This window comes from Takifugu rubripes, chromosome 4, assembly GCF_901000725.2.
Source record: "Takifugu rubripes chromosome 4, fTakRub1.2, whole genome shotgun sequence".
Taxonomy (NCBI): Eukaryota; Metazoa; Chordata; class Actinopteri; order Tetraodontiformes; family Tetraodontidae; genus Takifugu; species Takifugu rubripes.
Genome location: NC_042288.1, coordinates 15,011,456 through 15,029,087, shown reverse-complemented (window position 1 = coordinate 15,029,087; position 17,632 = coordinate 15,011,456). Strand labels below are relative to the sequence as shown.

At 45.3% G+C, this 17,632-nt stretch overlaps 1 protein-coding gene across 5 annotated transcripts in view; it reads left to right on the top strand.

Moving 5' to 3' along the window:
* The first annotated feature begins 2,911 nt into the window (after positions 1-2,911).
* unc5b (unc-5 netrin receptor B) overlaps positions 2,912-17,632 on the top strand; it is a 38,590-nt gene continuing 23,869 nt past the window's right edge. For 4 of the 5 annotated variants that reach the window (XM_029835545.1, XM_029835543.1, XM_029835542.1 and 1 more), the window contains exon 1: positions 2,912-3,555. In XM_029835545.1, coding sequence (XP_029691405.1) covers positions 3,480-3,555 — 76 coding nt within the window. In that variant the 5' untranslated portion in view covers positions 2,912-3,479. The remainder of the gene's footprint in view (positions 3,556-17,632) is intronic. The other variant, XM_011603468.2, reaches the window with a different exon arrangement.

Sequence of the window (17,632 nt, the reverse complement as noted above, 5' to 3'; positions counted from 1 at the left end):
ACCAATCCATAAACCCACCCGAAGGCTTAACGGCTGTTACCCTCCAGAAAAATGTCTTATATAGTAACAGTTTCACTTATAGTTCAATAGAATGAAACATCTTCTTATATTTTCACTGAGCCCGACAGGATTTAGTTGCGTTGATGCGCATTGGTTGGGTTGTCGCACAGAATCACACATTTTCAAGTCATTTGGTCAGCCTTTACATACTTAATTATTATGTTTAAACTCAAATGAAACCCCACACAATTACCTTTAACCTGTGAAAATCAGCCGTAAAAAAGTGACTTTAAAAAGAGAAAAAACTTTGTAGCATAACTTGAAAATTTTGGTTCCTTTCCACAATGGTGGAAAGGATATTTTTATTAATTATAACTCATTTAAATAGAAGCAGAGAGCAACTTTGAAAACATCCAAAGGCAGTGTCAGAGGAAACCACTTATGCTGCAACACACAATATGCAGACTGCACACGATACAAACGTACGTTGCTCACGTTGTGATGGATGATGTTTCCTCAGTCAGCAGAAAGTCTGCAGATTGGCCACATTATTTTTGCTTTACTCACTGCTACAAAAATCTATTAAATATGTTCTCCTCTGGCCTGCAAGAAATAATTAGTCTACCGGATAGGTCAACTTAATCATTCCTGAAAATAATATTCAATTAACTCCACAGCAACTTCTAGAGCATGTCTCCTATTTATAGCCCTCTGTTTTACTGCGATAGGCAGCTTGATCCTTTTTATGTCAGTCCAGCTACACAAAGCAACAGGGACTCAACCGTGCTAAACAGTCCTCAGCGGGTTACTTATTATGCCTTAATCAGAGCCTCACACCCTTCTCACTGTCTATATGGAACATCCCAGCGAGCTCCGGCCAGCTCTGTTATGGCCATTTTCAAAATTCCAATGGCTGATGAGGATTTAGGTCTGGAAAAGAGAACTAGAACAGTGCCAGTCAAACAGTTTGGGAGTTAAAGTTGCTGTCAGATATGAGACATGATAAGATAAATTAGCACTGCCAAGGTGTTAGCATTGCACCTGAACCTGTTCACTTTCTGTCATAAAGAATTCCAGTTCACTGATGCAAACCTCTGGGAATGAGCCTGGAATGATTGTGACGTGTAGGTTTACACGCTTAGTGCCGCGCAGCCAGCCAAAGGTTGCAGGAATACAATCCTGGCATGCACAAGCATGTAAACAGAAAGCACATTTACAGCTCCACAAGGCAGATTCGTCTCAAACGGAACCTGCAAACTCCATTTCACGCATAACCTCTCTCGCTTTCACCTCCTCTGTCAGCGAGTCCCTCCCTCTCCCTTCTGTCACTCTCCTCCTCCTCATGCTCTTACACCATTTAAAATAAAGACCCCGAGAAATTAAATAAATATCATCGGTGGGTTTTTCTGCTCTGGGAAACGGCGTAATGGTCAGAAGGAGACGGAGGCACTGGGAGTCATCACTTGTCTCAGCGATTAGAACCTTTGATGTTGGATTGTGGCAAAGTGAGGCAATGCTGTTCTGTTGCCAGATACGGTCACATCTAAGAGGAGGGCTTCGCTTACGGCCCAGAAACGTGCGCGCCTACGTGCCTGCTCTCTTCATGACTCCCCCCCTTAAAAAGCTTTGCTCCGGTTTCCCCTTTAGGTTTTTTTTAAAATACAGTTTCTTATTCCATCCTGAGTCTTTTACACTGAATCCAATTTCCAGGTACATGTCACGCCAGGATAAACATTCCCTCGTCGGCCATCAGTGTGACTCAGCAGATGAAGGAAGGGTTCTGTGTGGGCCAGGGACTGGTACTGTAACACAGGAGAAGAACAGTGGCAACATTTGCAGAGCAATCCATTGTGTTTTAAAACACTTTAACGATTGCAAATCTACTGTGAATAAGATGACGGTAAAGCAAGCTCGACTTGTAAAACAGCTTTCTTTGGCTTTCAAAATGCTTTTCCACTTGGTTTTTAAGGTGTCTCTGTCTCTACTGCATAATGTGTGAAACAAAATTTGACATTTTGAAGACCCAATAATTTCCATCCTCATCAAACCATCACACTTGTGTGAAAGCATCTGCTCATATTTGGTTCCCTTTCATTTATTCAGGCTTTTCTTCTCATCCGTCATGCATTTCTGCCTCGCATGGCTGCCAGCTACTGATTTGCAGCGCCACAATTACATCTTATGCAGGGAATCTCTTCCCGTGCAAATAACTGGTGCTTATCGCGCCTGAAGATGCAACAGTGACTTCTAGGATAGGACACAGAGGTAAGGGAGAAGAGGAGAGGGCCGTTGCTTAGGAAACATCAAACAGGAGTAAAAGTAAAAAAAAGTACAAAACGATTTTGATTTAAATGCCACATCCATTATAGTGTTAAAAATAGCAGCAGCCTTGTTCACCTCCATCACGTCTCCTGTGGTGTCTGCGCACCAATCCGGCTACAGGCGCACCACACAGGAAGACCGATGAAGAGGAGCTGGCCTGAACATCCAGTCAGGGATCTTCCTGCGCCTCTAACTCATTTATGAAAAGGCTGCTCTCTTGTGGCCACGAGGAGGAAAACTGTGACCCGGGGAGTGGGAAAGCAGGATCAACAGGGAATACTAGGCTCCCATAAAGACAACTGATAGATAGATAGATAGATAGATAGATAGATAGATAGATAGATAGATAGATAGATAGATAGATAGATAGATAGATAGATTCATTCTTCTTTAAACACGGTGAATCTTGGGCACTGGTTTGTGCGCGCTGAGGTCCAGGTTTTCTCTCTCTCTCTCTCTCTCTCGCTCTCTCCTCCCATCTTTTTCCTCCTCACTTGCCACTAGTTTACCTTCCCTCGGAAAGGAGGAGGTGGAAGGGGAGGAGGAGGAGGAGGAGGGTATTACATGATTGGCCAGGCGCGGACTGGTAGTTCTGGTAGAGGCTGGCTCTGGGACTGTGCTCCAGCGTAGATGCCCGTGTTCTTGTTTACACCTTGCGGACTCGGTGGAGGCAGGACAGCCCCGGGCGGACCCCAGGACTCGTGTCTGTGCGCGTCCAGCTTCTCGTGACTCGGGAGCGGACATCTAATTTTAATTTCCCGACGTAGAAACGCGTCCCTATCCCTAACTTTTTGGGTGCCTTGTGCGCTGTGCGTCACGGGGCTCTCATTCAACTTCACCTGGAAATGAAAAGTCTCCGCGAGGTGAAACCTCAAACCTCTCCAAACTTTGATTGTTGAACCTTTCCGAGCTGCTCTCCGCTCCCAGAAGCGGCTCCGCGGTGGATGCGCTTTCGGCACTGCAGTTTGCGTCAATAGTGTATTAAACTATTTAACACAAAAAACAGCACCTAGTGTTCAATACTGGATTGCTGATCTATCGGGACTAAAGACTTTTTTCTTTCGGGGGCAAAAAACCCCGCTTTTGTGTGACAAAAGCACCACCGGTGAGAGCAGCGTGGACAACCCGGGAAGTTGCCATCGGCGCAGCCGTAAAAGATGCTTTCTGTCGGGATGCAGAGTCGCCAAGGTGTCGCTCCTCTCATTCTACTCCTCCTGGTCGTCTGTTGCGCAGGTAAGTTTTGATGTCTTATGGAGCCACATCTTTGTTTCGTTTGAGCATTTCAAACAGAATGTAAAGGCAACAAAAACAGCCATTTTCTTAAACATTTCCCACCTTCTATAACCGAAACTACTGTAATTTTATGAGAATTACGGTGTTTGGGTTATTTAGAGGTTGTTGGTTGCGGTTGTTTCACACACTTGTTTCACTTTACACCCGAGGCCAAAACTCTTTTTCTACTTGGAGCAGAAAGATCAAACTCCCCGATGCGCAGGGAGTAATTAAGGTTTTGCTCCGTGCCATCTTGGCCTCCTCCAAACAGTAGAAAAAAAAAATCCAAGTGAAAAGTAAGTCAAAGTGTCAGAAGTGCTTTAGGGTGGAAATATCTGTTCTCTATTCTTTCTCTTCTTGATACGAAACAGCCGAATCTAAATTTAGCTTCGTTTTTGAGTTTGGTTGTGCTTTTTTGAAATATTGAATGCAGTCAGATCTCAAACCATCCCTACCTTTCTAATCATTATTTTATTAGACAGAATTTCAGTGCAAGCAGAGCAGAACACGCTTTGATCAGCAGATTGCCCAGAGTCACAGACTGGAGCTCTCATGGAGATGAAATCACTGTCGGTGGAGCAGGTCACTGTGGTGGCTGAGCTGATGGGACACCCCCTGGACGCTGCCCGTCTCCAGTCTTACATTCAGCATTTCACCCACTCGCTGCTCTGTGTGTGGCGGTTTGTTCTTTTGTTGCTTACATCCTCGCCTTCCTTCGCCATATCAGATTAAAATGGGGAACAGAGATGGGATTTGTTGTGGATTAAGTTCTGTTTACAGTTAAAAGAACAAAGTCAGCAGCATCTACTAACATTTTAGAGCACTCTTCTGATACATCAGAACTCAGACATTGAGTTTGTTGCTTTAATTATCAGGCTGCAGTCACTCTTATTAGTCCAGGCCTGGCTCTTTATTTATCTGAAGTCCAAGATACTTTTACTTCTCTTATTCCCCTAAACAGGTGGGACAGAAAAGCAGCTTAGTGTTATAAAAATTGTGGACTATTGTCAAATCCTTGCGTGAAAAATGAGAAAGACTGATACAAACTGGGGAGGATTGCAGCGAGGAGGAGGAGGAGAAGGAGGCAAAAGCTGAGGGTGCCTCAGTAAAGTTTGTGTCTGGGCAGGAGGCAGGCACCGATGTGCTTAGTGAATGCACGATAGGACAGACAGATTGCATTAATCTTCTCTCCTGTTGTGCCTCTGCCTCTCCGCTACCGCCTCACTCAAGATCCCTCCAGTCCCGCTCGCTGCCTGCATTGTGTTGATGTGCTGAGATATCACATTTCTACGATATGGCGCTCCTCTTTCTGTGTTGACACACACATTAATTACCTAGACTGCCTGGAACACTTGTCTGGACTAAGTACCATGCTGTCCACTGTGCCTCAGTCTGTTGGCTGTTATTAATGGGTTCATCAACATCACAAACCGAATGTGATCTCTTTTTTTATGCACAGCTTGAAATGTATCTAAACACAAGGTGATGCCCACTAAGAGGGACCAACTGGCCTCAGGAGGTCAAGATCTTGGGTGAGCAAGCCAGTGTTTAGAGTCAGGGAGCGTAGCATGTCAGTCACTCCCATTTAGCACTGCCTGAATAGCAACGGCCTCCGAAGACGTGCCGTTTAATTTGTCTTTAGCGTGCCAGTCCTGCTCCTGACTATGTATGAGCCAGGAAAATGAAGCTATTTGTTGTCGTGCTCAACAGTTTCTGTGCTTTTCCCACAGCTAGGCATGCATCTTTCAGATGCATGGAAAGAAAGGAATGTGACAACAAAGCTCACCTCAGACAAATAGATTTTGGCTTCAAAGAAAACGCAACAGATTGGGATGTCAGATTAGATTAAAGTGTCTATGAAGCATGTAGTCATAACAAAGGTGCTGCCAGGCTGTTGCATCTGCAGAAATCTGGACAGGTGGTTGGGCGCCGTGATAAATAAGCAGATACCACTCTCCCGCGAGTCCGTCGCCTCCCTCAGGTGACTCCTGTCAGCCGACCGGACCGGGCCACACTCTGTCCCACAGCAGTGCATTAGTTTTATGACCATCAGGCGGCAGGGGAAGGGATTGCCGGCCGGCCTCTGCCCTCCCTGCTGTATTATTCATGCGTACAAAGTGGTCTTTGTTAATATTTAAAATCTGCTTATGGTGCTCAAATTCTTGACATCAGAGACAGTGAAGGAGAGGTGGAAAGCAAACAGCTGCCTGTCTCCCATAGGTGTAACTGTCCTGGATGACTCTGGGAGGAAGTGAAGGATTTTAGGGTCCCAGAAGGCATTTATTGACTAGATCAAACAGCAGCAGTTGGAGCGAGGGTGCCAATTGTGGCCCGGAGCTGTGGCAGAGAATATACACGAATGGCACACCACATTGGGCTATTCATGTGTCTGAAGAAATAGGGGAGAAGGAGCAAAGAAAAGCAAGAGCACCGAGAGCTGAAATCTCAGAATTGATCTGAGATTGGAGTTTTTAAATATCCGTTATGAGAATAAAGCGAGGAGTCAAAGTCCACAGCAGTGGCATTCAAGCACCATTAAACCTCTGGCACGGTCCAAGAGAGAGGCAATATGTGTGTGTGTGTGTGTGTGTGGGGGGGGGGGGGGGGGGGGGGGTCAGTTAAATAGTGCCTAACTAAGAGGTTGATATTTTTGAGGAGGGTGAAAGTGAAAAAGAGACACATAAATCCAGCAAGGGGATGTTTTTTTTATTAAGACTCTTATCGATGGCAAGAGCTCGCAGCATTAAGAGAAGACATGTTTAATGCTTTCCCAATACTGGGCATGTTAGACTCATCCATAAATCTGCTGCCAAAAGGAAATCTCTCTGTAGGAGGGGAAAAGAGCGTGGTAAATGGAAGAGGAAGCTGACATCAACGATTGGAAAGAGAAATTACCACGATAAGAAAGTTCGGAGCGGATGGACAGACTTCAGTTGAATGTACAACAGATTGAAGCACAAGAGCTGTCTTACAAAGACAATATGTCCTCAAAGTGATTAGATAACAATTTAATCGATATTGCCAAGCTGATGTCTATTTAAAGCAGCATGCTGTTTGAAAAAAATGTCACAGTACAGTTGGTAATTATCTTTTAAATATTTCATGTAGTACTTGCTCGGATCCCGTTTCAAAATATCCTGTTTATGTCAGAGCAGCAGATGGTCTCTCCTACCTTTTCATTTAAAGCGCTTGTGAAATGCTCCAATGTTTAATTTCAGCCCCACATTTTAAGAAAGGGCTTAAAATCCCCCCCAGGATAAAGGATTTTTAATTGCCTCTGACAGTTTTAGTTTTGCTCTGTCAGTCGATGGGTGGATGGATGGATGGGTGGAGAGTTTCAGTGACAGATGGGAGTTGCTGCCGAGCCTGCAGGACAGGGTACCCACGTCTCGCTAGCTTTCCCTGTCGGGGGGGGGGGGCAGCTGGGTGGGATGGACAGGCAAACAGGAAGAAAACCTCTGTGGGGTTCCATTGTGCTTTAGATGAATAGGAGACTACGGAGAGCTTTTTCTGCCCCTTTGTGTGGGGTAAGTTGGGGGGGCAGAGTAGAACACACACATGCACTTATTCGCAGCTTCAACAGCGGCTTGCGTGAGTTTCTTCGTGTGCGTCAGGTGAAACTCACCAGATCGCTTCTCTATTGGGCTCACACACACACGCGCGGCGTCACGAGAGATGAAACGCTAAACAGCCCTCCCTCCCCCCGTATACATACGCACCCCCCCGATGCAAAACAGCCATAGCCTCTGATGAAGAGGTAGCGTTTATGTGGGAGACCTGCTGGGTCACTCCGTGGGGGGAGTGCAGGAATTTTCATTTAAGATCCCAGCAGTACTCTGAGCATCGTAACCAATAGGATCAGGATCACTGCAGGGGGTTACTGCAGTTCCTGAGCAACCCCCTTAAACATGCCTGCACACACACACACTTTTAAGACACACACTTCAGACACACACTTGGTAAAAGTTTTTAGATTGATGTCCATAGATCAGAAGCAGCATGTGTGTTCTTGACTAAAAAGGCACTTCTCGGCGCATGAAGACCCCCCCCCCTCATCTTCTTAGCAGAGGCTTTTTTCTCTTCAGCTGGCGGTTGAGCCAAGTCCACCCAGAGCTTAGACCACAGCCAATCTGTTAATGCTTGTGTTTGAGTCTGCTTTGGATTTGCCATGTGGGCTCCTCTGTTCGAATTGTGTAAATAATACACTTTCCAACAGGAGCGGAAGTGTGCGGGATGTGAGATGGCAGCGGCCGTTAGCCTTACTCCACTTTCTTCCATGAGTTTTCCCTCCGCTGCTTATCCCCTATCTGCATTAATGAATTGCCTTCACTTGTCCCCATTTCCTCCTCTTCTTCTCTCCAGTCTCTTGATAGTCTCATCAGGCATATTTATAGCTGCATAGTCTCACATATACCAACCTCTGTCATCCTTATCTTGCTCACTTGATCATTTTATTCCAGGCAGCTCTGGGTTTGGGGATTGCTCTTTAGAAGGCACTGTGAAGAATCCTTTTTCTATTGAGTGTAATGCTTATTAGGGTCCCATCTGCCCTCTGGGTAGTTATGAATGTGTGTGGGTGTGTGTGTGTGTGTGTGGGGGGGGGGGGCAGGGTTGCAGTGGGGTAGGTAAAGGAGGGGCGTGAGGCGAAACTTTGCATGTCAGCGGGTAAGTGGATGTGGGTGTCAGTGGGGGCTTGTGCGAGGTGGGAAGATGCTCTTAACACAGCAGAGCGCCCACTGAGCAGCTGGTGTGTCTAAAGTGGCGGAATGACACACAGACCTCCCCGGAGAGACGGGCATATTGAGCATACATGCGCATCTGAAGCTGGAGGAGGAAACGGAAATTGTCCCGCATCCTAGGCAGGCAGCTAGGCAACAGCAGTACACTACAGCGAGGCTGGAAATGTTCCGTCCCCTGTGTTTGAAGTGACAGCGACTGATGCTCAAGGAGAGCCTTTGTGCACGCGCGCGTCCGTGCGTGCTGCTTTGTTACTCAATTTAGGGACTTAATTGAAAAATCAAATTACAAATTGGCCTTTTTAATGAAGACTGCTCAGAAAACGGAACATTTGGTTGTAAACTGCGCAGCAGCTGAAGCAAATGTCGTCAGCGGAGCCATCTCTGGATGTAAAAACCCCCCACCGTCACATTCGTCTGGAAATGGCACCAGTTGTGTCATGCGTTTAGCATAAATATACACTTTTATTCTCTTTATTCTAATTCTGTTCCATGTGATCACCAAGAACTGTGACTGCCTACACAGTGTAAATGTGGTGCTGGCTCACAAAAAGACAATGGAGGAAACATCGTAAAAGTCGTAGTTTTGATTCAAAGTCTAATGTTTGCAATTAAAGGTGTTAGATGGGTTTGTTTTTTCCTGTAACAAATGAAGAAGTGCTCTCAAATGATTTCAGTTTGTTTGGATTTGGCTGCAAAGTCCAATGTCTGAAACTCTGTAAGGATTTTGTAGACTCAGAAACTGATTATTTAACATGTACGTATTTATTATTATATTTTGGGCCAAACTATCCCTTTAAGTTTATCAGAAGTAGAAAGAGCACTTTTTACTGGGCTAATCTCCCATGCTTTTGCTTCCCTTTGCCTTTCGTCTTTTCACTTCCTCTCCTCCCTTCTCGTCAGTCTGAGCTTTAAATATGATACCAAAAGGAAATGTCAGCTATGCAGTATCTGGCTTCATCCCCAAGACATATGCCAACACATACAAACACGCAGAGGAGGGGCAGTAATCCCCCATTCCTGCTCTCTCTTAGATCACAGGCCCAGCAAAAAGCGAAGCGAAGAAAAAAGCAAAAAACGAGATTTGCCCCCGTCCGCCCTGTAACTCCTGCAATCATCCCCGACTGCTTCATTGAAGTTGGACGTTTCCTCCGTTGGCTCCGACTGGGATCCTCACGCAGCAAATATTCAGTGACGCAGATCTTAATCAAGTCCCGCCGATCACTGCGCGTGATGCAATGCCAGATGCATTATTGCTCCCTTTCCTGCGTGGGTCACTGCGGGGTCACGCACCCAGACACAATCTAGCACTCTGCCCTGCACCCATCGCCCTCACTCTGGCAGCTGCTCTGATTGCACAGCAGGGAGCCCGATTTATCGCCCGCGCTCAGTCACCGTCCCAGGTGTGTGCTGTGCACGTCGAAAATGCCACCAGGCGTTCTGCGGCTGCAGGATGAGGGATCGTTTCATATGAGGGACATGTGTGAAGTGTGGGGGGGGAGGGGGGGGGGTCTGACGCGACAGATGTACCTGCATGTAATTAAGGTTAGATTTAGGTGTATGAGCTCACACAGGCACCAACAGTGGCAGGGGGTGTGTTCCAAGCCTCTTACCTGCTCTTGACCAGATGGGCTCCGGAGCCGACCTTAAACTCACCTTTCCCTGATCACACACACACACACACACACACACACACACTCACTAACATACGCGTGCATGTTTTGTCCTTAAGAGGCTTTTTCCAGATGACATTTGTGCGTAAAAACGTAGTTGTGAGTGTGTGTGTGAGAGTGTGCGTGTGTGTTGGGGGTGTTGGCTGGCTGACTGGCTGGGCAGTGCTGTTTATGGGGATTATGAAAGCAGATGGACAGCCATGCGGACCGGTGAGGGTTCATTAACTTTGGGTTCCTCTGCTTTTGTGTGTGACCGTGTGTGGATATGTGGTGGGTGTGTGCGTCTGTATAAGGTCCCTTCCTCAGCCCTTTACATGCATTTTAATCAGATGGGCTTCAATTTGTTTTTAAATCCGGGATCCTGCCTCAGCTTAAAGCTTTTTTTTTGTTGTTTAAATCAAAGAATTCTTTGCATCATTATTCCTCAGATGAAGGAGGAACATGTTTCATGTAGTCATGCTCCTGCTGACGGATTCATCATGGTGTAATTTCTTTAACAGGGGACCATTTCCTTTGCATTTCAAAGTGCTGCCAGGAGCAATGAATAGGTATAGCTATAGTGGGTCATTAAATATTATGCGGTGTCTCTCTGTCTAACTTCAATCTTCTGGCTGCGCTCAGCTCCTTCAGTCCTCCTCCGCAGCCAAATAAATACAAATGCTGGGAATTCATGTAGAGAGCCAGGGTGATGGACAGATGGACGGGCAGATTCTTGGACAAATGTACCATTTAGGGGGTCTCAGAACTGTCAGACAGGCATACAGCACAAATTAATTAAGGTGATTATTTTTTCTGTACAACACAGTGAAATGAAAATTTAAAAAGAGAACAAAATTTGGACATTTTTTCCGTTTATTCTTTCAACGTCTTTTGGCTTTATAAATGTGTTTTGCAAGCAACACGGATTAGTCCAACAGTCATCAGGTTTGGACACTTTTCTCACCCCCGCTGGCTGTTGGTCACCAGCTCTGTGGATATCTGGTGGGGATTATTTAAGGTAGAAATGCTGGTGAATTGCCTGTTTTGGGTTTATCTGCTGCCTGGTGTTTGTCACAGATAGGTGCTGAAGATGATGGGTGCCATCATTTTTGTAAACAACAGATGCTGCCAAACTATATAACAATGCACTTTCCTCAGATTACCATCTTAGCACCGCCGCAGAAGCAAAAGAAGATTATCAACAGGTGCCTTTCGGGTGTTTCGGCCCTCTTCTGCCATTCTAGAGTAGATAAAGCTTGTAATGGAAAAATGTCTTGAGTTTATTTGGTTGTTGTTTTTTTTTACAGTGGAAAAGCCCTTTGTGCTTTATTTATTTGGTTATTTGTCCTGGGCTTCATGGAGCACGTGAATGAGAGAAAGAAACAGAACATTTATATGTGCATTTCAACATTCACCCACTCTTCTCCAAGTACCCCCATGTGTGTGTGTCTGTGTGTGACTGTGTGTGTCTGTGTGTGTGTGTTTGTGCAGACATGCTGTGAGTGTTCCTGTGGGCACTCGGGTGCTTGCAGCGGCCTCCTTTATGTTCTCCTAAGTGACAGCTGTACAGTGGAGCGAAGTGTGTAGTTGTCCTTCCCTCTCAAGCTCTCTGTGGTGGGCCTTACATTAGCACAACAATTTACACATCTGTCCTGAGGCAAAGACCTGAAAACTGAGAATAATGGAAGGTTCAGTCAAAGATGTGGAGTGTGTGTGTGTGTGTGTGTGTGTGTGAGAGAGAGAGAGAGAGAAAGAGAGAAAGAGCGAGGGAGAGCAGTAGGCGAGGCTCTGTAAACAAGAGACAGAGGAGGTTTATTAAAACCCCACCACTCACCGTCCTTTTGTCCTTCTACTCTATGTGTCCCTCACCCCCCCCCCCCCCGCCCCCTAAAGCAAGAGCAGCGATTACATGCCCCTGTCTCTCTTGTCTTTCATCTCTCTCTGTGAAGAAGAGAGGAATGAAGGTCTTCTGTGGCGTGTAATTACACAGAAAGATCCTGGATGAGGGCGTCTGTCTCCACAAACAACCCCCCCCCCCCCCCCCCCACCTACCCCTAACTACCTCCTGATAGGTGGAGACTTTTAACAGCCTTTGATCCACCACCAGGCCCTTGTCTTTACCTGCCACTTATGGAGGCCTAATAAGTGGTATCACCAGTTGAGTTTTTTTCAATGGAACCTGTGACACAAACACATGCTCGACACATCTCCAGCACCGTGGGAACGAAGTCGGCCGCTCCCCCATTCGGTTTAAGTATAACGCATAATAACGCATAATCAGAACACGTTTACAGGCCAAGATTCCAATCTGGCCCATGAGTCATGGCGCTGAGCAATTATAGAAAAAGGTGGGCTATTATGGCCCTGCATTGGTATTGGTGCAACCTCTAATTGGCCCAATGAACCTGGAGGGTAATAACGGCGCCCTTTCCAGGCACTTTAAATGAAAAAGTCATTGCACTCCGACTTAATTTGGAGCATGGAAGTGCTGATGCTTCCAGATGGCTTTTTTATTGAGTGTGATATGGTCATTTTGTGTTTATGATCATACTCTCGCCTAACCCTGTGAGAATTGATCATTTGCCAGCGACACTGCTTGTCTCGTAATTCCTTGCTGTGGATAGTTCGGCATTCTAATGTGTTTTTTGTATCGCAACAATAACGCAATCATAGCATGCTTGCAAATATATAGCATAGATAGACAGTAATGGTTGCCATGGCTGGAGAAGACAAGTGTTCTGTCTTCTGAGTGCAGCTCTGAGCTGTGTGTGCAGCGAACAAACAGAGGCGATACAGTGTGGTTTGACGTGCTGCAAGGATCACGGATGAGGTCAAGCGGCAGCGTGTTTGTGAACAGGAGCCAGCCTGAATGCCTCTAACATGTTTTTTTTTGTTTTTTTTGGGTGTGTGTAAATCCGCCCCCATTCACGCAGACTTAACAGTTTCTCTGAAGCCACCAGGAGATGAAGTGAATATTCTCGTGCAGCTCAAACAGTCTTGGCATCGGACAATAGTCCGGAGTCCTCCGATGCACTTAGCCCGAGTTGCTGAATAGACTGTGAATAGACTGGGAGATGTGTGGCCGTGCAGCTGCGGGACAATAGCCTGCTCAGCAGAAAGGCGCCGCTGACCTTGTGGTCTGATCCCTGAACCCTCAGCGCACAGAGTCAGCACCAGGGAGGCCACAGCCGAAACCCTGCTGGGATCTCAGCAAATCAGCTAAAATCAAATGACCCTGCCCTGAACACGCTTGTACGATTCAGCTTCCAGTTTGTCATTGATTGACTCTCCTGTGTCCACAGCTTTAGAGGACTGAATCATTGCATGCTGCTGAATACAAACCACGACTACTGTTACTACAATATTAATGTATTTCTATGCGGTTCAGAATATAACTACTTGACTATAATAAGCGTGGATTCCACCTGGAAATGAATATCCTCCATAGGAATTTCTGTCTGGGGTTGTTCAGAAATCCATCACACTGAGGGAATTTCTCTGTGTTTGATCAGGCAATAGGAAGCATTTTATAAGACTTTAATAATAGCACTCTGTGTGAGTCCCCAGCAGACTCTCATTTCCCAAAATAAACACCCTCATCATTCTTACACCCAAAATCAAACACAACTTTCCACAAATCCCCCCATCAGGACCAAAAACATCTACACATGTACGCTGCAACTCTCCTCCCTGCATCTGATCACAAGTGGCGCCCCCTCCTCCGCGCCTGTGTTTATTCTGGGGATTATTCTGACCTAATCTCTTTAGAGCATAATTCAGATTAGATTTTGTGTTATTATTATTGCAATGTTCATTCCCTACTGTCCTGCTGGGAGTGTTCTTACATTTGGAAAATTGATTAAAACTGCTGACCGTTGGCCTAGATAGCTGCGGTTTGGGGAAGTGGATGAAAAAACAAAGAGAGAGGAATAAAACAGTTCTGCTGCTTGTACAAATACAGTATTCCCTGGTTGACTGCCATAACATAAACCCTCCTTCGTGGTTTTGATTTGCCGATATCAGAACACTAAAGGTAGAAGGTTAAAAGTCAATAACTCGTTTTTAAAGTCAAACAGCCTGATCTCATGTTAATGATCTCCAAAATATGCAAACAGCTAAAGTTGGAGCTCCATCTGTATTATAGCTGCCGTGTCAGCCTGAAAGTTCCCCGACAATTTAATATTCAGATATTTATTTAGCATTTTCAAGACAGTGTTTAAGCACCATCTGCTTTTTGCTCCATCTCCAAATGACCATGAATAAATAATGATGTGTGCACGACAATCGCAGCGAGCTCGGAATAAAAGCAACATCACCACAACATCTGCAGCACGGTGGCTCCATTCTTGCTCTGCTTTTGTAAGAGTTTAGCTTAAAAAAACATTTCAAAATGTAAAATCTCAATGATTCATTAACGTGAGGCTTTAATAAGTAAAGCTGCCGAACAAAAGGCAAAAGTGAATGCGGCTTTGGGAAGCCCCGTCTCACTCTCAGATGGTCCCTCAGATATGCATGATCTGCACTTAACATCCTGCAGGGCCGCTTGCTCTCAGTAAAAATGAATTATAGAATTGCACCGAGGTTCAGGGACAAGGCGCCGTTATTGTGATGCTGCCCCGAGGTGCTCAATCAATGAGTTAGCGACAGAAAGAGAATGCGTATCTATTCCTGCTTCTGAGTGACCCTGAGTCTTATTGTCCGATCTGTAATCACACGTGTGATTTCAGGGACGCAGGGTGGTGGGTGAGGATATGCCTTCATATGTGGGAGATGGAGGAGCTAAAGCGAGTGTGGGAACCATCCCTGGTGGACATTGACTTGGCCTGCAAAGTACATTTCATTATTGTGCTCGCCCTCAGAGGTTCAGGTGTGTGTCCCGCTCCTTCCTGCGCGTAGCAGAGGATTAGATGAGCTGCACCTTGGTCAATGGATGCTATTGATCTCCACACCTTGTTATGCGGACCACCTCAGAACACGGCGAGGCTCAGACGAGTCTGCATGATGTATCTGACAAGTCTAAAATTACCTCTTCTGCTCAGCTAACAATCCCGATTTTTCACCTTCGTGCTGACTTTCTGTGTCATTCTGTTGATGGGTGTTATTTTTAGTGGCTCCACGGGCATGAGAACGACCACAGGCGGTGTCTCGCACATTAATGTGGTCGTTTTAAGGACCTTATTTGTATTTGCTACCAAAATGTAAATCACAGAAAACACAATTATCATTCCAGTAGATAAAGCTTCTAAAGCCTGAGAGACTCCTCATATTCAGCTGCATTCAGTCATAACTTAGATATGTAAACAAAACTAAATATAGAATTAATAACAGCAGATATTTTGTCCAGTGTTGGTTTGGTGCAAAAACTTCTCTAGCTTTAGGGTTTAGTCGTCCTTGTGCTCTGTTAGTTTCTCTCGCTGGAAACACTCGTCTTCTCTGCTTGTGTAAACATAAAAAAAACATAAAACCTCCATGGATCAAAAATTCATTAAAGAGAGGCTGCTCTTTATGAGTAAAATGACTTGTCAGGCTAGTGGGGATGTTTTTGCCGCCTTATTATGAGTGTCCTCTGGAGAGAAAGCCCAAAAGGGAAGACGTGAGCAATGTAGAGTTACCGAAGACCTTTGACCTCCTACTTTGCATTCAGCAAATAATGTGGGAGTTAAGAAACAGAAGTGGAACCATCACAGTGGACTAAAAAAATGAATGATAATGTACTTTAATAACAGAAAATAGAACAAATACAGACTATTATTATCTAATTCTGGTGTGCTTCTGTTTCCTTGCTGCAAACACATTTTCATTACATTTGCATCCGTCATTCCCTGTTTTCTTTTTTCTCTTTTTGTGCCAGCGTGTTATCTATTCAAACAGCCCCAATCTTATTGTTGGCCATCTGATGTTGAACATAATAAACCACACAGACATGTCGTATGATTTACGTAATCTTTCCCACCGCTCAAATGCAGCCCGACCGTGTGTTCTGCAGCGCTTCCTGTCTGGGAAAACACACAACGCACACACACACACACACACACACACACACAGATATTGAAAGCCGGTTCTTTGTTGGTGAGGAAAATAGAACTTGTGAATGCAGTCATGCTGAAGAAATTGTAAATTGCGGCCGAGATATAAACACCTTTATGTCCACAGGCCGCCATTGTGCTTCACAAATGACCTAAGTGACTGCAGCATTATGAGGGTCAAGCACTTCTATTCTTCTGCTTTCCTGCACCGAGCAGCCGTCCAAGTCCCGCACGGCTGTTGCTGTGGCTACTATTAAAAAGCCCAAAAGGAAGAAACTTATTTAGTGTTTTCACTTGTCACAATGCTTTAGATTTTGAACCCAATTTATGAATCTCTGTTTTAAATATTCCAGGGTCTTCTCCAGTGTGAGGGGGGTGTTTCATGTTGAGGGTTATTGCTGTCAGCAGGGATTCCGCTGGGTTTCCGTCCTAAAGACTCAGCAGGTAATTTCTCTGCTGGTTGGATTGTTGTTATTTTTTTAGCAAAGCTTAAATGTGGTGACAATAATAATTGGAATGAGCAGATCATTTTAACACTCAAAACGGAATATAAACCAGGTCTAAAAATGCCAAAACAAAAGTATTTTCATTTCTTCTCTCTCCGGTTTTATCGCTCGTATGTTTCTAGAGCCGCTCTGTCCAGGTTCGAATGGTGAGTTTGTGCCCTGAGGTGACGCTGCGCCAACATGCAGCTCCAACAGAAACCTGCGGTAACTTCCGCTGGATCGTCTTAGCGCTGATATTCTTTTGTTTTTGCACACTTCTGCAACCCCCCCAAATGAGAAAGAAGCTCCAAAACTTCTGTTCTGAAAAGTTCCTGCGAGCGCTACCTTTGTCTCTGCAGATGTTTTCATGTTTGCATCTGCATTTGAAGCTTTAAAGAGATTTGGCTGTTTGGCAGGTCCTACCTGTTTCATTTTATTGTGCTGCCAGTCTTGAACGGCTCATAAGCTCTAAACTCCCAAATCCATTATACCAAGTTAATCTGTGTGAAACAGAGTAATCCAGACTACAAATAAGGAGAAGCTCCTAACTGTGATGCACATGCATATGGGGCATTAACATCTCATACATTGATTGCCCCATATTTCCCCTGTAGAGCCTAAATCTCATCAGGTTATATAATCTCCACATATGATGTGGGTGCGTTCTTGTTTCGGATCCATTTCCACATCTTACCTGACATACATGTTATTGCACCAGCCCACTTTCCTTCATAGCTGTGGATTAAGCAGCTGAGTTGCAGACACATTTCCCGAATTAAAGTGAAGCGGCTGGCACAGTGAGATGTGGATCTCCTGTTTGTGTTCCACACACACGTGTGTTTCCAGGTCTCTATGGGTGAGTGCATTTATCTAGTTTCTAAGCAGAGCTCTGTCTTTGGCACTTCATCCTCAGGTAATCAATACTTGTCCCATGAATCCAGGTCATCTTGGCTCCTGTGGCTTCCGTCCACCAGTCCCACTCCCTCTCTGTCTTTATCAATCTCTTTCGCCTCTACTTTTCCCTTCTTGGTAGCTCTCTCCCTCTTAATCTTTGTCTTTGTCTTCCTTCTCTCTTTCCCTGTCTATTTTTTTCCTCCTCTACACTCGTGTCGTCTTCCTCCCACTCTCCCTCTCCTGAA